At 44.8% G+C, this 21000-nt stretch overlaps 1 protein-coding gene across 1 annotated transcript in view; it reads right to left on the bottom strand.

Moving 5' to 3' along the window:
- itsn1 (intersectin 1 (SH3 domain protein)) overlaps window positions 1-21000 on the bottom strand; it is a 171800-nt gene that overhangs the window by 8017 nt on the left and 142783 nt on the right. Inside the window, 6 exon segments of the mRNA XM_055645202.1 lie at window positions 2225-2346; window positions 5595-5807; window positions 11402-11569; window positions 12605-12703; window positions 16155-16338; window positions 18660-18766. Of these exon segments, the coding sequence (XP_055501177.1) occupies window positions 2225-2346; window positions 5595-5807; window positions 11402-11569; window positions 12605-12703; window positions 16155-16338; window positions 18660-18766 (893 nt within the window).

Below are 21000 nucleotides of genomic sequence, written 5' to 3'. Positions count from 1 at the left end.
CTCGATTGTAATCATGTATTGTCTTTCCGCTGACTGCATAGCACGCAACAAAGGCTTTCCACCTTCCATCAGTACACGTGGCAATAAACTAAACTGTAAAGTGGGGGGAAATGGGGGGAGTTTTAACTTCACTCCAGCGAGCAACATCACTGTGGAGGTCTAACACAAATAGCAGTGCAGTGCATGCATTTGAGCTTGAGCTCAAGGGACATTACTAGATCAGAACAGAGAGCATGTTCATTTGGTTCTGAGACCGCATAACTGTGGCAATGCTTTACCGAATCTGCAAAACATCCTTCACGTTGCAGAATACAAAATATACATTACGTTAACGTGAAAGAACGCGAGGACAATGGAGCATCGACAACGCAGTGGCATCTGTTTCTCAAAGACAATACTGTGGGAAGGAGCTCCTTCAGTAGAACTTATACTCCAGTCTCCAGGTGCAGACTCCATTTATACCTCACGCTGCCTCGGCAAGGCCAGCAGCATAATCAAGGACGAGTTGCACCCCGGCCACTCCCTCTTCTCCCCTCTCCCATCGGGCAAAAGGTGCGAAAACGCACACCTCCAGATTCAGAGACAGTTTCTTCCCAGCTGTTATCAGGCAACTGAACCATCCTACCACAACCAGAGGGCAGTGCTGAACTACTATCTACCTCATTGATGACCCTCGGACTATCTTTGATCGGTCTTTACTGGCTTTGCCTTGCAATAAAACACTATCTATACACTGTAAATGGCTCGATTGTACTCAAGTAATGTCTTTCTGCTGACTGGTCAGCGCGCAACAAAAGCTTTTCATTGTACCTCGGTACACGTGACAATAAACTGAAATGCTAACCTAACTTTCTCAGATGCCTGTCTGGCCCCATGAATTCTGCAGAGATCTTGGTTGAAGATAGGATGTAGGACTAGTCAGCCATGTACTGCATGGTAACAGGACTCGGTGCTTAAACAACGATTGTTGCTCCATTAAGCATTTGATTAATGCATGTTGGCATAACCCCACAAAAACCTCAAACTAAACAATTTGCTCACATTGTTTCTTTGCCACTGAGCTACCTGCACAATGAAAACAGTGGAAAATGTGCGCCTGGCAGTTTCACAAGCAATAGAAATTTATAGTAAATTAAAAAATAATTGTCATCTGATCACACGAGGGATTAAGGAAATGAAGGGGGAGCTCAGCGAGTCAGGCAGCATCAGTATGAAGAAGGGTCTTGACCTAAAACATCTCCTATTCCTTTCCGCCAGAGATGCTGCCTGACCCATTGAGTCACTCCAGCTTTTTGTGTCTACCTTTGGTTTAAATGCGGCACTAGGTAAAGCTGCTGCCTCACAGCTCCAGACAGCTGATTTCAATCCTAGTCCCCACCGCAGTCTGAGCTGAGTTTGCACGTTCTTCTTGTGACAATAAAAAGACACAAAGTGCTGGAGTATCTCAGCCGGCCAGTCAGCATCTATGGGGAGCGCAGATAGATGACGTTTCGGGTGGGGATCATGTTCTTCACAGTGCCTGCAGGGTCCATCATCTGAAATGCTGGCTGTCTATCCCTTGCCCAGGTGCTGCCTGATCCGCTGAGTTCCTCCAGCATTTCTGCGTTTCACTGCAGATTCCAGCATCTACAGTTCCTTGCACCTTCATCTTGTGACTCGCTGCTACCCTGTCATCACATTCTAGTTTAATTGAATCCCTTAGTTTAGTTTAGTTTAGTTTAGAGATACAGTGCGGAAACAGGCCCTCTGCCCACTTGTCTATGCCAAGTTAAGAGGGAGAGATAGATCAACCACGATTGAATGGCGGAGTAGACTTGATGGGCCGAGTGGCCTAATTCTACTCCAATTCCTAATGACCTTATAACCAGTGGTCCCGTACACTAGTATTGTCCCACAGACTAGGGGCAAATCACAATTTAACCAAAGCCAATTAACCTACAAACCTGCACGTCTTTAAAGTGTGGGAGGAAACCCGAGAACGGAGACCAGATTCAGATTCAGATCCCGGGCAAAACCCACGCGGTCACGGGGAGAACGTACAAACTCAGTACAGAAAAGCACCCGTCGTCAGGATCGAACCCGGGTCTCTGGCGCTGTAAGGCAGCAGCTCTACCGCTGCGCCACCGTGCCCCCCCCACTCCTGTTGACCACTTTGGGACGTTACGTCTCTGCGGCTTCGGTGCCCCACGAGGGGAAGTCATTCCCACTGCCGGCTCTCACTTGCCTTTCATTGATGCTCTCAGCACGAAGCGTATACACCCTGTCGATGTGGGAGATGTGGAAGATTGGCTCATCACCAGAAGGGTCAGTCGGTAACTTCACCAACACTTCATTCAGAAAGATAGGCTGCGGACATCACAGAAATGAAAAGGGTGTAAATAGACACACTGCAAAACATCATTGAACAGCGACTGAATGGTCACTGTATGAGTAACAGATGATATAACTCGGCATGCCACATAACATGTAACCTTCTTTAGATTAGTTTAGTTTAGTTTAGTTTTAAAATAGGTCATGGAAACTGGCCCTTCAGCCCATTGATCCCTCATTCACACCAGTTCTAACTGACTCGTCCGCTCTCTAAACACTAGGGGAAATTAACAGAGGCCAATTAACTTACAAACCCCCTCATCTTTGGGATGTGGGAGGAACCTGGAGTACTTGGAGGAAACCCAGGCAGTCAGTGGGAGAACGTGCAAACTCCACCCCGACAGCACCCGAGGTCAGGATCAAACCCATGTCTCTGGCACTGTGAAGCAGCAGCTCTACCCGCTGCGCCACTGTGTTGGAAATATTTTGCCTGCCCTCCATCAGAATGTTGGAACCCCCTGCCCTTGAGCTCTGTGGGGGAACCCTAACCAGGACCACTAAGATTCACAAAGGTTACTCAGTGGTAGAGTTGCTGCCTTACAGCGCCAGAGACCCGGTTTCGATCCTGACTACGTGTGCTGTCTGAATGGAGTTTGTACGTTCTCCCCGTGACCGTTTGGATTTTCTCCGGTTTCCTCCCGCTCTCCAGAGGCGTACGGGTTTGTTAGTTGATAGTGTTAGTGCATGGGATGATCGCTGCTCAGCGCAGACTCGATAGGCTGAAGAGCCTGTCTCTGCTCTGTATCTCTGAAAGTAAAAGAGTTTTTAAAAAGTCTAAAAAAGATAATTAAGGAAGGCATGATAATGAATAGATCTGAAAACTCTATAAATAAAATCTGAGGCCTGGATCTCATTAAGATGCCAATAATGAGTTGCAGGCTGTCGGTGGAACTTCCAGAATGATCGCTGGCTGTGGGTAACTGAGAGAGGAGTGAGGGTGGTGAATCTGTGGAATTCATTGCCACAGAGACGGCTGTGGAGGCCAAGTCAATGGATATTTTTCAAGTGGAGATTGATAGGTTCTTGATTAGTAACAATGTCAAGGGTTATGGGGCGAAGGCAGGAGAATGGAGTTGAGAGGGAAAGGTGATTGAATGGCGGAGTAGACTTGATGGGCCGAATGACCTAATTCTGCTCCTATGACTTATGAACTGATGAAGTTGGGCAGCTTGCTCCAGGAGAGAGGCAGCTTTGGTGGACTCGGGCAACTTTCTGACTTGAGGCCCAGGAGTCTTGTTTTTGAGCAACTTTAATAATTTGGAAAGTTTCAGCTCTGAGCAGGCGCTTCCAATCCCTTGACCAGCCACTGGGCTAACTCTGCACATTTAGGTAGCTATTCCCTTGCTACATCATGAAGGGGCAATATCTATGATGTTTGAAGACCCTTTTCAGTGATTAAAGGGTTGAGAGGGAACAATTGATCAGCCATGATTGAATGGCAGAGTAGACTTGTTGGGCCGAATGGCCTAATTCTGCTCCTGTGACTTATCAATTTATGAACATGATTAATTATATTAGTTTCAAGGAGGGACATAGCAGCTTTAATTATACATTGCATCTTTGGTGCCCAACTCAAATCATTTCAACCTCAATAAGGATTTAAGTTCAACTCAGCCCTCGTAATCACAGAAACATAGGAAATAGGTGCACGAGGAGGCCATTCGGCCCTTCGAGCCAGCATCGCCATTCATTGTGATCATGGCTGATCGTCCCCTTGCCTGCCTTCTCCTCATATCCCTTGATTCCACAACCCCCTAGAGCTCTATCTAACTCTCTCTTAAATCCATCCAGTGACTCCTGAATTGAATTGAATTGAATTGACTTGGCCTCCACTGCCCTCTGTGGCAGGGAATTCCACAAATTCACAACGCTCTGAGTGAAAAAGTTTTTTTCTCACCTCAGTATTAAATGGCTTCCCCCTTATTCTAAGACTGTGGCCCCTGGTTCTGGACTCGCCCAACATTGGGAACGTTTCTGAGTTGGATGATCAGCCATGATCATATTGAATGGCGGTGCAGGCTCGAAGGGCCAAATGGCCTACTGCTACACCTATTTTCCATGTTTCTATGTTTTTCCTGTCCACTGTTAGTGTCATTATTGGATACCAAGTACCTGTTGTGTCTCTTGAGAATTGTTTATTTTGCTACCACATTTAGAAGTGTAAGAGCATTTCTACTTTCTTGTAGCTCTCTCATATTTAGTTTCCCTTACTGTTGGTAGAAAATAGGAACATAGAAAATAGGTGCAGGAGTAGACCATTCGGCCCTTTGAGCCTGCACCACCATTCAATATGATCATGGCTGATCATCCAGAATCAGTACCCTGTTCCTGCTTTCTCCCCATGTCCCTTGATTCCGTTAGCCCTAAAAGCTAAATCCAACTATCTCTTGAAAACATCCAGTGAATTGGCCTCCGCTGCCTTCTGTGGCAGAGAATTCCACAAATTCACAACTCCCTGGGTGAAAATGAAATTGATGCTCAAAGGGAGCCCAATTCTTACCTCTCCACCAAACATTTTTTTCTGTGGTAGGCAAAAGTGCTGGAGAAACTCAGCGGGTGAGGCAGCCTCACCCGGAGCGAAGGAAATAGGCAACGTTTTGGGCCAAAACCCAAGGGTGGATGACGTTTTGCATGGGGATCCTTCTTTAGACTGAAGAAGGGTTCCGACTCAAAACGTCACCTATCCATCTTCTTCAGAGATGGGTCCTGCCCCGCTGAGTTTCTCCGGCACTTTGTGTAAACCACCATCTGTAGCCCATCAAAGGGCGGCACAGTGGCATAGAGGTAGAGCTACTGCCTTACAGTGCCAGAGACCTAGGTTCGACTGACTATGGGCGCTGTCTGCACAGTGTACATTCTCCCTGTGACCGCGTGGGTTTTCTCAGGGTGCTCTGGTTTCCTTCCACACTCCAAAGACATACCGGTTTGTACAGGTTAATTGGCTTCGGTAAAATTGCAAATTATCCCTAAGTGTGTAGGATAGTGCTAGTGTGCAGGGATCGCTGGTCGGCGTGGGACAAAGGGCCTGTTTCCGCACTTTAACTCTAAAGTCCCTCGTTTCTCCTTTCATGCATTGTAACTAATTTGGCTGACAAATGGCAAAGAGTCTTCCGTATTTCATCGATCGTGTTAGACCCAATTCGCGTGATGAGAATGAGCTTTTTTTTGTAGCAGAACTTCCTGTACCTACTGAGCCAGCAATGCATGGAACACCTTGCACTTACTGTTTTGTACATTTTGTACTGCAGGTTTGACTTAGGGCTGAAGACTTTGTCGGTTCCCGACGAACCTAGCGGTTTAATGATCTGAGTCAACAGCAGGAAGTCATTGAACAGAAATCCAAAAAGCTCCTTGTTACTCTTGGCTTTGTAAAGTTTGCCACTGTGCAGAAACTTCCGAGGACCCAAGCAGTTTGTCACCGAGTTAAAAACAAGTTGCTGAAATAAAGAGATGATGACATTAACATTGACAAATTGCACGTGCTTCATGATATTGAATGCATGGATTTAGGTACAAAAACCCATCGGTCAAAATATTCTCTTTAGCCCCGTCTAACTGTAAGAATCGTCACGCTGACTTACGACATTAGGACTGTAAACTCCTATCTCACCAGGGACTAACTTTACTGAACCACTCCACTGCTTTTTTTTAAATTGCTGTTTTTTTTTCCTTTTTTCCATCCACCCACAATATTTAATATGTAAAAGAATATGTGATTCCGTTCCATTTGTAGTTTGTTTGGTTGTTTGTTTGTTTGTCTTTTTGCACAAAGTCCGCGAGCATTGCCACTTTTCATTTCACTGCACATCTCGCATGTGCATGTGACGAAAAAATTTGACTTGACTTGACTCGATTCATAGAATCATACAGTACGGAAACAGGCCCTTCGGCCCAACTCGTCCATACCAACCAAAAATGCCCCATTTAAGCTCGATTTATCTGCATACAAGAAAGAAGGAATGCTGATTGAGGATATTTCTGTGCAGTTTAACATTTCTTTTGAGATGGGCTATTGGCTCATGGACAGGTTTTTCCATTGTATAAATAAACCTTAAAGTCTGTTCATACATATTTGAGGGCAGTTAGAGTTAATGAGAGCCAATTCAGCTTGAACCAGGCCCTTCGGCCCGACTTGCCCATTAGATCATGATGCCCCATGTGGCACTGTGTTTGTACTTCATTAGTACGGGTGTCAGGGGTTACGGGGAGAAGGCAAGGAATGGGGTTAGGAGGGGGCGATAGATCAGCCGTGACTGAATGGCGGAGTAGACTTGATGGGTCCAATGGCCTAATTCTGCTCCTATCTCTTATGATCTTATGAACTGATGGCACTCAAGTCCTGACAATATCCTTGCAAATGTTCTCTGCTCTTAACAACATTGTTCCTCTTGCAGGGTAACCAAACCTGAACACAAAACTCCAAATGCGCCCATACCAACGTCTTTATTCTGATAATGTTGAGCTGTACACCTGATTCTTCCGAGTTACACCTTTGATGGGTGGAAGTGATAATCTGATCCCACAGACAGGTGATCTGTTGTGGACGTGTGCCCCAACTTTACAGGTTTCAATACAACTTATTTACCACCTCCTGACAGCCCTTTAAATGCAGTCAACGACTCAGAGTAACTCACTGCAGTCTTTCGATGCTCTCACTTTAAGTGTTCTACATGGGTGTTAACCTCCCCATTATCGGAGGGATAGAAACGCCTGGATAAGAGTGGATGTGGAGACGATGTTTCAGAGTCAACAGACGTTCCTTTAGGAAGGAGATGAGGAGGAGTTTCTTTAGTCACAGGGTGGTGAATCTGTGGAAATCTTTACCACAGATGGCTGTGGAGGCCAAGTCAATGGATATTTTAAAGGAAGAGATAGATAGATTCTTGATTAGTACGGGTGTCAGGGGTTATGGGGAGAAGGCAGGAGAATGGGTTGAGGAGGGAAAGATAGATCTGCCGTGATTGAATGGTGGAGTAGACTTGAAGGGCCGAATAGCCTAATTCTGCTCCTATCACTTACGAACATGAACTTATGAAGGGATCTACAGGAGTCACAGTCTCAAACAGGCAGCCAGCATCATGGGAGACCCACACCATCCTGGCCACACTCTCATTTCACTCTTGCCGTCGGGAAGGTGGTACAGGAGCCTGAAAACTGTAACATCCAGGTTCAGGAACAGCTTGTTCCCCACAGCCATCAGGCTATTAAACACTACAACCTACAACCAAACTATGTAGACTTGGGACATTATTTTTTACTTTGCACTAATCTCGTCTAGTTATTTGTGGGGGGTTTTTTTATACATACTGAACATTATTTTTTATGTTTATTATGGGTTTTACCAGAGTACTATGTTTTTTCATATCTGTTGTGCTGCTGCAAGTAAGAATTCCATTGTTCCGTTTCAGGACATATGAAACACATGTAGGAAGAAACTGCATCGAAGATAGAGACAAAATGCTGGAGCAACTGAGGCTCCATCTTTCCTTGAAACCTCATATTTCGCTTGGGCAGTTTACAACCCAGCTTTATGAATATTGATTTCTCTACCTTCAAAAAGTGACCCTTGCATCCCTTCTCTCTCCGTCCCTCCCCCAACCGAGTCGTCCTACTAGTTTCACTATCGTCCTGCCGAGTTTCACTGTTTGGATCACTCGTTGTCACCATACTCCACAGCCAACAATGGACCATTGTGGGCTCCACCTTTCCTTGCTCATCCTTGCCGGCTTTGATTTGTCCTCTTGCATTCCTTTCAATCACTTGCTTTCTGCACCTTTTCATATCTCTACTTTCCCTCTCAGTCTGAAGAACGCTCTCGACCCGAAACGTCACCCATTCCTTTTCTCCAGAGATGCTGCCTGATCCGCTGAGTTACTCCAGCTTTTGGTGTCTATCTTCTGACAATAAAACACTCTTAACTCTTGACATGTTTCAAAGCTGGCAAATTTATCCTCCTCCAATATTTTACCTTTCACTACTGTCCCTAGAGGGAGTGCAGAGACGGTTTCACCAGACTGATTCCTGGGATGTCAGGACTGTCTTATGAAGAAAGACTGGATAGACTTGGTTTATACTCTCTAGAATTTGAGAAGGGATCTTATAGAAACTTACAAAATTCTTAAGGGGTTGGACAGGCTAGATGCAGGAAGATTGTTCCCGATGTTAGGGAAGTCCAGGACAAGGGGTCACAGCTTAAGGATAAGGGGGAAATCATTTAAAACTGAGATGAGAAGAACTTGTTTCACACAGAGAGTGGTGAATCTCTGGAACTCTCTGCCACAGAGGGTAGTTGAGGCCAGTTCATTGGCTATATTTAAGAGGGAGTTAGATGTGGCCCTTGTGGCTAAGGGGACCAGGGGGTATGGAGAGAAGGCAGGTACAGGATACTGAGTTGGATGATCAGCCATGATCATATTGAATGGCGGTGCAGGCTCGAAGGGCCAAATGGCCTACTCCTGCACCTAATTTCTATGTTTCTATGTCCCAACTGGTGAGCAGTGAAGAAGTTACTTATGAGGAGATGGTGGCAGTCTATGTGGAAACAAGGTGTGAATTGACTTGAACAAATTACTGTGACAAGCGGGCAAGATTCCACAATGGTCGGTGGATGCCAGTTCTGCAGTTGGCCTCAAGTTGAAGATTTATAGTGCCCTCCATAATGTTTAGGACAAAGACCCATCATTTAATTATTTGCCTCTATACTCCACAATTTGAGATTTGTAATAGAAAAAAAAATCACATGTGGTTAAAGTGCAAATCGTCAGATTTTATTAAAGGGTATTTTTATACATTTTGGTTTCACCATGTAGAAATTACAGCCCTGTTTATACATAGTCCCCCCCCCCCCATTTCGGGGCACCATAATGTTTGGGACACAGGGCTTCACATGTGTTTGTAATTGCTCAGGTGTGTTTAATTGTCTCCTTAATGCAGGTATAAGAGAGCACTCAGCACCTAGTCTTTCCTCCAGTCTTTCCATCACCTTTGGAAACTTTTATTGCTGTTTATCAACATGGGGACCAAAGTTGTGCCAATGAAAGTCAAATAAGCCATTATGAGACTGAGAAACAAGAATAAAACTGTTAGAGACATCAGCCAAACCTTAAGCTTACCAAAATCAACTGTTTGGAACATCATTATGAAGAAAGAGAGCACTGGTGAACTTACTAATCGCAAAGGGACTGGCAGGCCAAGGAAGACCCCCACAGCTGATGACAGAAGTATTCTCTCTACAATAAAGACAAATCCCGAAACACCTGTCTGACAGATCAGTAACACTCTTCAGGAATCAGGTGCGGATGTGTCAATGATCACTCTCTGCAGAAAACGTGATGAATAGAAATACAGAGGGTGCACTGCAAGATGCAAACCACTGGTGAGCTGCAAAAATAGGATGGCCAGGTTACAGTTTGTCAAGAAGTACTTAAAAGAGCAACCACAGTTCTGGAAAAAGGTCTTGGGACAGATGAGACGAAGATTCACTTTGATATGATGGCAAGAGCAAAGTATGGAGGAGCGAAGGAACTGCCCAAGATCCAAAGCAGACCACCTCATTTGTGAAACACGGTGGTGTTATGGCCTGGGCGTGTATGGCTGCTGAAGGTACTGGCTCATTTATCTTCATTGATGATACAACTGCTGATGTTAATAGCATAATGAATTCAGAAGTGTATAGACACATCCTATCTGCTCAAGTTCAAACAAATGCCTCAAAACTCATTGGACGGCGGTTCATTCTACAGCAAGACAATGATCCCAAACATACTGCTAAAGCAACAAAGGAGTTTTTCAAAGCTAAAAAATTGTCAATTCTTGAGTGGCCATGTCAATCACCCGATCTGAACCCAATTGGGAATGCCTTTTATATGCTGAAGAGAAAACAGAAAGGGACTAGCCCCCGAAACAAGCATAAGCTAAAGATGGCTGCAATACAGGTGTAACAGAGCATCACCAGAGAGGACACTCAGCAACTGGTGATGTCCATGAATCACAGACTTCAAGTCATTACATGCAAAGGATATGCAACAAAATACTAAACATGGCTACTTTCATTTACATGACATTGCTGTGTCCCAAACATAATGGTGCTTTGGAATGGGGGGGGACTATGTATACACACTGCGGTAATTTCTACATGGTGAAAACAAAATGTGTAAACATGGCCTTTGTTAAAATCTGACAATGTGCACTTTAACCGCATGTGATTTTTTTCTATTACAAATCTCAAATTGTGGAGTACAGAGGCAAATAAATAAATGATGGGTCTTTGTCCCAAACATTATGGAGGGCTCTGTATCACTTGACATTATTCAATGAACTCAACATAACAAACACATTAACATTCACACAGCGCATTACTGTATATACTAAACTGTGTATACTGTATATACACTGCTGCTGGCAAATATCAAATGTGCATCCATAGTCCTCAATCTGTTCAAGTTTCCCAATGTTTGGCATTTAACTCCAGAAAGGTATAAAGTATTTGGGCAACTTAAAACCCAGTGGTACGAATATTGATTTGTCTAACTTCGAGTAACCCCCGCACCCCATCCCACCCCCACCCACGTTGCACCAGGTTCCCATTTTCACTGAGCAAAGAGCTAACATTGGCCTGTTTCCTTTATCATTGTTACATTTTTACATGTCTTTCAATCATTTGTTCTATATCTCTTTACATCACCGTCTATATCTCTCGTTTCCCTCCCTCCTGACTCTAGTCTGAAGAAGGGTCTCGCCCCCGAAATGTCACTCATTCCTTCTCTCCAGAGATGCTGCCTGACCCGCTGAGTTACTCCGGCAGTTTGTGGCTATCTTCGGTTTAAACCGGCATCTGCAGTTCCCCCTCCAAAAGAACCCTGTCAAATTGCACGGCAACTTTGAACGGATCTCGTTCCCTTTAAATTCATGAAATGTGACTCTCCGCTTTCAGCAAGAGATTTTGATCTTACCCACAGCGCTGTTGCAATTATACAATCAATCTCGGCTCAATCGTTTGGAACCATGACTTTGGCTATTTCCGCGGCCTCACCTCGGATAAACCTTCACATTGGACGTGCGTCTGGATCCATTCCAGCCTGTCGGAATTTTCCTTCTCCCGCACGCCCTCGTTCACCTGAGAGCACAGTTCCTCCGCCTTCTCTTGCGCCTGCTTCAAGTGGCTGAAATCCGGGTGGTTTTCCGGCGTGTTCTCCAGAATCTAGGATACGTGCGGAAAGGCAAAGGTTACTTGAACGTCAACTTGAAGCTCCCAAAATCTTCAACGAATCTTTCACAAGGGGGAAAAAAATCAACATCATTAGCTGTAGAATTCACAATAAGTTAATATTTAAGCGATAACTGAAGGCGTTTCTCAGCTGAAGGTCATGGGGCACATTTTTATTCAACAAACGACAGCTTTAAAAGAATCCCTTTCTGGGAGACATTGGTGACTGCTTCAAAGAAAAATACAGTATGGAAAAGGCATGAGATAACAGCAGGGCACACCAAGATATTAAAACACACACTCCTTTTATCTAATCTCAATAAAGTTCACCTGTACCTTATTTCATTGTGTGTGTAAAAAAAAAAGATTAATTGATACTTTATTGCCACAGGTACTTGGAACAGTGAGATTCTTGCATGTGTTGGTAGGAACTGCAGATGCTGGTTTGTACCGAAGATAGACAGAACATGCTGATGTAACTCAGCGGGACAGGCAGCACCTCCGGATAGAAGGAATGAATGGGTGACGTTTTGGGTCTTCAGCCCAAAATATCACCCATTCTTTCTATCATGAGATGCTGCCTGTCCCGCTGAGTTACTACAGCATTTTGTGTCTATCTACAGTGAGATTATTTGTTTGCTTACAGTACAAGTGTGCAAGATGTGCAAGTGTGCAAGAAGTGTGTCAAGGACAGCGACAAGGTTACAAAAGTGTTCAATATAGTCCCTCTTCCTTCTCCCCCACCAGTCCGTCTTTGTTCTCAGCAGCCCCCCCAAGCCGGGTCCCTCTTTGTCCACTCGGTGGCCCCCATTACACTGGGTCCCTCTCTCTTTCTCGACAGCAGGTGTAATTTCATGGTGCATTTTATTAGTGCTCACCAATGTTAAAGGAAGAAATGAAAACTTCTCAAAAAGCTTTTTCTGCGAGAGATTTTACAATGAAATTAAATTTTGAATTGAATTGAGATGAAATGCGATTTTATAATGACCATTTCAAGTTGGAAAACATGCACAGAAAAAAAATGCTTACATTTTTTATGATCAATGGGTAACGGGTTACTCTTTGCATGGGCTTTAGTAAGAAGCTTGACAGAGGCATTCCTTTGCACTGTGGGTCCATCGCTAGTCTCTGTTAAAAGATGAGTAGAATAATATTAATTACGATTGAAATTATATTTTATTTTTCAAAACATTCCAAAATGACACAAAATGCTGGAGTAACTCAGTGGGACAGTGGAGAGAAGGAATGGGAGACTTTTTGGATCAAGACTCTTCTTCAGGGGACTGACATGAGAATGGGACTGCCTGTTCCTCAGAGAGTGGTAGCTGAGTGGAATGACTTCCAGCACGTTTTTATGTATAGTTTTGTCTATGGTATGAGCGCAGGTATATGGGACTAAATTATGTGTTCGGCACGGACATCGAGATGGCCTGTTTCCTTCAGACACATCTCAAAACTTTTTGGATCAAGACTTATGAGATGGTGTCCCGCTGAGTTACTCCAGTTTCTGTATTTTTGTCTATTCTCTGCTTAAACCAGCATCTGCAGTTCCTTCAGACACATCTCAAAACACTTATTGGTCAAGTCATTGCATTCTGCAAAAACAGCAAAACCTTTTACAACAAGAGCTTGTTTGCTGAGACCATATTGGGAGAGTCAAAATGTCGAAAAGAGGAACTGCAGATGCTGGTTTACACAAAACGGCACAAAGTGCCTTGGTAAGTCAGCAAGTCAGGCGGCATCTCTGGAGAATAAGGACAGGTAACGTTTCGGGCCAGAACCCTTCTTCAGACTCGCTCAGTCTGAAGAAGGGTCCCACCCGAAACATTACCTGTCCATGTTCCTCAGAGATGACCCTTTGAACTGGGAGAAAAACTAGTGAAGTGCTGATGAAACTCCAAAGGGAGTTGACTCAAATTCAGATGGAACAAGTGGCTAGAAATAGTCACAGAGTCATAGAGTCTTAGAGTCGTACAGCGTGGATACAGGTCATTCAGCCCAACTTGCCCACACCAACCAACATGTCCCATCCACACTAGTCCCATCCACACTAGTGCATTCGGCCCATATCCCTCTAAACCTGTCCAAACCTGTCAAATTGTTTCTTAAACTTTGCAATAGTCCCGGTCTCAAATAGTCCCTGCCTCAACTCCCTCCTCTGCCAGCTCATTCCATACACCCACCACCCTTTGTGTGAAAAGGTTACCCCTCAAATTCCTATTCAATCTTTCCACCTTATACCTATGTTCTCTGGTTCTCGTTTCCCCTACTCTAGGCAAGAGATTCTGTCCGTCTACCCGATCAAATGCATTAATAGATTTTACAGCAATAACATTTTCCAGAAATCCAGGATTTATGTTAAACTTAATGAGACATAAAGCAGCGATCACATCTAGAAACATAGAAAATAGTTGCAGGTGTAGGCCACACGGCCCTTCAAGCCAGCACCGCCATTCAATATGATCGTGGCTGATCATCCAAAATCAGGTAGAAAATGGTGTTGGGTAGACTGATGGAACTAAAGTCTGATGAATCCCCAGGGACTGATGGTCTGCATCCCAGGGTACTTAAGGAAGTGGCTCTAGAAATCGTGGGCGCATTGGTGATCATTTTCCAATGTTCTATAGATTCAGGATCAGTTCCTGTGGATTGGAGGGTAGCAAATGTTATCCCACTTTTTAAAGAAAGGCGGGAGAGAGAAAACAGGAAATTATAGACCAGTTAGCCTGATATCGGTATTGGGGAAGATGCTGGAGTCAATCATAAAAGATGAAATAGCGGCACATTTGGATAGCAGTAACAGGACCGGTCCGAGTCAACAAGGATTTATGAAGGGGAAATCATGCCTGACCAATCTTCTGGAAATTTTTGAGGATGTAACTAGGAAAATGGACAAGGGAGAGCCAGTAGATGTAGTGGACATGGACTTTCAGAAAGCATTTGATTAGGTCCCACATAGGAGATTAGTAGGCAAAATAAATAAATAAAAGAGCACAAAAACAACAAAACAACAAAAACAGACTGGTATCCCCTTTCTGGGTAGAGTGTTTCTCTGACATGGATAAGGGGCTTTCTTTTCTCAAACTCTCCTGCACCTTCACGACTCTGGTTGGTTCAGACAGGAAAAGCTCAAAAAAAAGCGACAAAAATAGGGTTATGTAACGGGTCTCCGTTTTCAATAAATGGCAAAAAGTGAAATAGTGGGGCAGTGACCGCCGCAAGGCTTGGTGCTGGGAACAGCTATTTACAATATACATTAATGATTTAGATGAAGGGATTAAAAGTAACATTCGCAAATTTGCAGATGACACAAAGCTGGATGGCAGTGTGAACTGTGAGGAGAATGCTATGAAAATGCAGGGTGACTTGGACAGGTTGGGTGAGTGGGCAGATGCATGGCAAATGCAGTTTAATGTGGATAAATGTGAGGTTATCCACTTTGATAGTAAAAACAGGAAGGCAGATTATTATGTAAATGGTGTCAAATTGGGAAAAGGGGAAGTACAACGGGATCTGGAGGTCATTGTTCATCAGTCAATGAAAGTAAGCATGCAGGTACAGCAGGCAGTGAAGAAAGCGAATGGCATGTTGGCCTTCATAACAAGAGGAGTTGAGTATAGGAGCAAAGAGATCCTTCTGCAGTTGTACAGGGCCCTAGTGAGACCACACCTGGAATATTGTGTGCAGTTTTGGTCCCTTAATTTGAGGAATGACATTCTTGCTATTGAGGGAGTGCAGCGTAGGTTTACAAGGTTAATTCCCGGGATGGCGGGACTGTCATATGCTGAAAGGAGCAGCTTGGCTTCTATACTCTGGAATTTAGAAGAATGAGAGGGGATCTTATTGAAACATATAAGATTATTAAGGGTTTGGACAGGCTTGCGGCAGGTAACATGTGCCCGATGTTGGGGGAGTCCAGAACCGGGGACCACAGTTTAAGAATAAGGGGTAAACCATTTAGAACGGAGATGAGGAAACACTTTTTCCACACAGAGTGTTGTGAGTTTGAAATTCTCTGTTTCAGAGGGTGGTGGAGGCCGGTTCTCTGGATACTTTCAAGAGAGAGCTAGATAGGGCTTTTAAAGATAGCGGAGTCAGGGGTTATGGGGAGAAAGCAGGAACGGGGTAATGATTGGGGATGATCAGCCATGATCACATTAAATGGCGGTGCTGGCTCGAAGGGCCGAATGGCCTACTCCTGCACCTATTGTCTATTTTTTATTGACCTCCGTTTCTCCTAAACTCAAATCCTCTCGCAATGAGGGCCAGCATGCCATTTGCTTTCTTCACTGCCTGCTGCATCACTGCCTGCTGCTTCACTGCCTGCGGCTTCACTGCCTGCTGCATCACTGCCTGCTGCTTCACTGCTTGCTGCATAACAGCCTGCTGCATCACTGCCTGCTGCTTCACTGCCTGCTGCATAACTGCCTGCTGCATCACTGCCTGCTGCTTCACTGCTTGCTGCATAACAGCCTGCTGCTGCCTCACTGCCTGCTGCTTCACTGCTTGCTGCATAACTGCCTGCTGCACGTCTGCCTGCTGCACATCTGCCCTGCAGCAGTGAGGGACGGCTACTTACCTTGACAAATTCCTTAAATTCTATAATTTCATCCGTCTTGTGCTGGATGAGTGCCGCCCCGTTAAGCTGGCAGCTGCAGAATCGGATGTAGGGCTGCATGTGGGGCAACTGTGCAGTTAGAATGTCTCCGATCATTTTCACCGGCATTCTCTCCCCCGACATCTTCTTCCTTACACGCAGCGCCCTTCAATGGGGTGAAAGCACAAGCACGTCGGTGTAGAGTACTGATCATAAGCTCACAGGATCATAAGCTATAGGAGTAGAATTAGGCCGCTCAGCCCATCAAGTCCACCCCGCCATTCAATCATGGCTGATCCATCTCTCCCTCCCAACCCCATTCTCCTGCCTTCCCCCATAACCTATGACACCTGTACTAATCAAGATGCGCAGGCAAACACAATACATCCTTCACCGCATTGAAAGTTATTAAAAATATACATAGGATCATAGAGTAATACAGCATGGAAACAGGCCCTTCGGCCCAAATTGCTCATGTCAACCAAAATGCCCCATCTACATTAGTCCCACCTGCTTGCATTCGGCCCCTTTCCCTCCAAAACTATCCTATCCATGTACCTGTCCAAATGTTTTTTAAATGTAGTGATGGTACCTGCCTCAATTACCTCCTTTGGCAGCTCATTCCATACACTTCACACCATTTGTGTTAAAAGGTTGAGCCCGAGATTCCTATTGAATCTTTCCCCGCTCAGCTTCAACCTCTGTCCTCTGGTTCTTGATTCCCCTAATCTGGGCAGGCATTTACAACACTGTTCCTACATTATAAATCAATTGCTTTTATTACCAATGGGGTACTTGGAACGTGTTGGTATCAGCAGTTATAACATCACAATATCAATACAGAAACATAGAAAATAGGTGCAGATGTTGGCCATTCGGCCCTTCGAGCCAGTACCGCCATTCAATATGAACATGGCTGAGGTTTTTGTCAGTCTCCCTACCTGCTTCCACTACCTGCAACCTCCGGCACCCACCTGCAACCTCCGGGAACCGCACGGAAACCTTGAGTGGGGCACAAAGTCTCCAGAGGTTTCCGTTCAGGTTTTCTAAGTGGGACAGGGGCATAACTCTCTCTTGAATACATCCAGTAAATTGGCCTCCACTACCTTCTGTGGCAGAGAAATACACAGATTCACAACTCTCTTGGTGAGTTAATTTATATATATATCACTTGCCAATGGGTCTCCATCTTAACATGGGTGAACCAAGTTTCCAAGTTCCAAATCCAGCAAGATTATAGAGTCATAGCATGGAAACAGGCCCTTCGTGCTCATTCCAATGCCCCATCTACACCAGAACCACATGATCACAGTTGGCCCATATCCCTCTAAACCTGTCCTATCCATATTCCTGTCCAAATATTTTTAAAATGTTGTTATAGTCATAGATAGTCTGAGAGAGTCCAATGAGGTAGATAGTAGCTCAGGACTGAAGAAGGGTTTCGACCCTTGTCCTTCGCTCCAGAGATACTGCCTGTCCTGCTGAGTTACTCCAGCATTTTGTATCTATCTTTGGTTGAAACCAGCACCTGCAGTTCGTTCATACACAGTAGCTCAGGACCTCTCTCCAGTTGTGATATGATTGTGGTGACATTTGATTTCTTTAAAAAGTCTTCACCGCAGAAAACAAATCTATAAAACCTGTATAAAGACAGCCAACTCACTACTTTATACTCCGTGGGAGTAACACTACGAACAAAATGGAAAACGGATGGAAGGAACTGGTGCATTTCAACAAAATATTTGTTTCATGTTGCAAAAATCGAAACAGAAAATCTGGAAATGCTCAGCAGGGCCAAGGCACTGCTTCCAACATCTGCTTTTAGTTCAATTTTACACCATCTGCTGTTTTATTGATTGTTATATCCTGCTGCGGAGGTTAGTGAAACAAACTTCAATGTGGCTCCATGACAAAGACTTGGAATTACCCAGCCTCTAAGTCCTTTCTGATTCCATGGAGAACATAATCAGGTCACAGGGGGAACATACATAGAAACATAGAAATTAGGTGCAGGAGTAGGCCATTCGGCCCTTCGAGCCTGCACCGCCATTCAATATGATCATGGCTGATCATCCAACTCAGTATCCCGTACCTGCCTTCTCTCCATAACCCCTGATCCCCTTAGCCACAAGGGCCACATCTAACTCCGTACAGACAGAGCCCGCAGTCAGGATCGAACCCAGGTCTCTGGCGCTGGAAGTCAGCAGCTTTACTGCTGCGCCAGTTTGCCGTCCCTCCACCCCCTTCCCCCCTTGGCCCATTTGATGCACCAAATGAAAAATAAGAATAAGAATAAAAATTAAATATGTCTTTTAAAAACATCATAATTTCAGACTGTTGCAATGTATTTGTTTACAATGGGACTGGCTTATGATATGTATTTTGTCTCATCTGTGGTAACAGGATATTGAATATATAGGAACAAAAGACAGTAGGATACAGAAATGTATCATTGTCAGAAAGGTTACCACCCCAACGGATACCTACTTCAACAATTTGATATTGCACATGATGAGCTCCTTCCAGTTCACAAAAATCATGGTCACTTCTTTTTCCGTCAGCAGATCAGACTCCAGCAATGGTTTTTGAAAAACCTAATGAAGCAAAGCAGATCATCAACAGCCACAGCAACAGCACATTATTCAGGGTTTAGCAATTCTCTAAAGAAAAGATAATTTAGAGAAGAAAAATAGAAAGGTAATTAACAAAAGCATTCACAGGAATTGTCCAGAACAAGGGGTCACAGTTTAAGGATAAAGGGGAAATCTTTTAGGACCGAGATGAGAAAAACATTTTTCACACATTCTCTGGAATTCTCTGGAATTCTCTGCCACAGAAGGAAGTTGAGGCCAGTTCATTGACTATATTTAAGAGGGAGTTAGATGCGGCCCTGGTGGCTAAGGGTATCAGGGGGTATGGAGAGAAGGCAGGTACAGGATACTGAGTTGGATGATCAGCCATGATCATATTGAATGGCGGTGCAGGCTCGAAGGGCCGAATGGCCTACTCCTGCACCTATTTTCTATGTTTCTATGAATTAACACGAGCAGAACTATGCCATTCGGCCCATCAAGTCTACTCCGCCATTCGAACATGGCTGACCAATCTTTCCCTCTCAGTTCGATTTAGTTTATTGTCACGTGGTACAGTGAAAAGCTTGCTATTCTCCTGCCTATTCAGCAATTGAATTGAAATGAATTCATGGAAACAGGTCGTTTGGCCCACGGTGTCCATGCTGGCCATCTATCACCCTTCTCGGGGACCCAATGGACAAAAATAGATGAGGCAAAACACACATGCGTTTTAAACGATGCCTCAACTAACTTAACTCAATTAACTCAACTAACTAACTAAGAGATGCAACACTTGTCCCTTTACCACCCCCCTCGACTCCGTTCAAGGACCCAAGCAATCGTTCCAGGTGCGACAGAGGTTTACCTGCATCTCTTCCAACCTCATCTATTGCGTCCGCTGCTCTAGATGTCAGCAGATCTATATCGGTGAGACCAAGCGGAGGTTGGGCGATCGTTTCGCCGAACACCTCCGCTCGGTCCGCAATAACCAAGCTGACCTCCCGGTGGCTCAGCACTTCAACTCCCCCTCCCACTCTGTCTCCGACCTCTCTGTCCTGGGTCTCCTCCATGGCCACAGCGAGCAGCACTGGAAATTGGAGGAACAGCACCTCATATTCCGTTTGGGGAGTCTGCATCCTGGGGGCATGAACATCGAATTCTCCCAATTTTGTTAGTCCTTGCTGTCTCCTCCCTTTCCTCAGTCCCCCTGCTGTCTCCTCCCATCCCCCAGCCTTCGGGCTCCTCCTCCTTTTTCCTTTCTTGTCCCCGCCCACCCCCGCCCCCGATCAGTCTGAAGAAGGGTTTCGGCCCAAAACGTTTGCCTATTTCCTTCGCTCCATAGATGCTGCTGCACCCGCTGAGTTTCTCCAGCTTTTTTGTGTAACCTCAACTAACTTATTTTGGGATCACTATTATTCATAATTTACCTTCCCAATATGGTCCTTGTACCTGTGAAAGCTCAGAGATGCCACCAAACTGGACATAACTAAGAACAAATACCACATTACACTAAAATATTAGAAAACAAAACGGATAATTGATCATACAATTGTCACTGACAAATGTCAGGGGTGCCAGCGTTTCACTGGTTATCATTAGATTTCATAATTTGTTGGCACCAACTCACAAAGTCTGAAGAAGGATCTCAACCCGAAACGTCGCCTATTCCTTCTCTCCATAGATGCTGCCTCACCCGCTGAGTTTCTCCAGCATTTTTTTGTCTACCAGATTTAGTACAGTCGTTGTCAGATTTGTTATTCGCCTTGGATGCTTTCAGGTTTAGTTTAGTTTACTTTACTTTGGGGATACAGCGTGCAGACAGGCCCTTCGGCCCACCGAGTCTGCGCCGACCACACTTACACTATCCTACAAGCACTAGGGACAATTTACATTTATACCATGCCAAATAGCCGACAAACCTGTACATCTTTGGATTCAGATTCAGATTCAAATCTATTGTCATTGTGCAGTGTACATTACAGAGACAAGGAAATGCAGTTAGCATCTCCCTAGAGAGCGACATAGAATATGATCAATAAATAAATATATTTACGTGCATACAGTCATAGCAGTGCAATTATTTTTTTTTGCTGGTGGAAGGAGTGTCCGTGGGGGTGGGGGGGTGGGGGTGGGGATGGTTGGCAATCACCGAGGTACAGTGTTGAGTAATGTAACTCCCGCAGGGAAGAAGCTGTTCCTGGACCTGCTGGTCCGGCAACGAAGAGACCTGTAGCGCCTCCCGGATGGTAGGAGGG

Source organism: Leucoraja erinacea, chromosome 13, assembly GCF_028641065.1.
Source record: "Leucoraja erinacea ecotype New England chromosome 13, Leri_hhj_1, whole genome shotgun sequence".
Classification (NCBI taxonomy): domain Eukaryota; kingdom Metazoa; phylum Chordata; class Chondrichthyes; order Rajiformes; family Rajidae; genus Leucoraja; species Leucoraja erinaceus.
The sequence above is the reverse complement of the archived record's forward strand: the minus strand, read 5'-3'. Positions and strand labels throughout refer to the sequence as shown.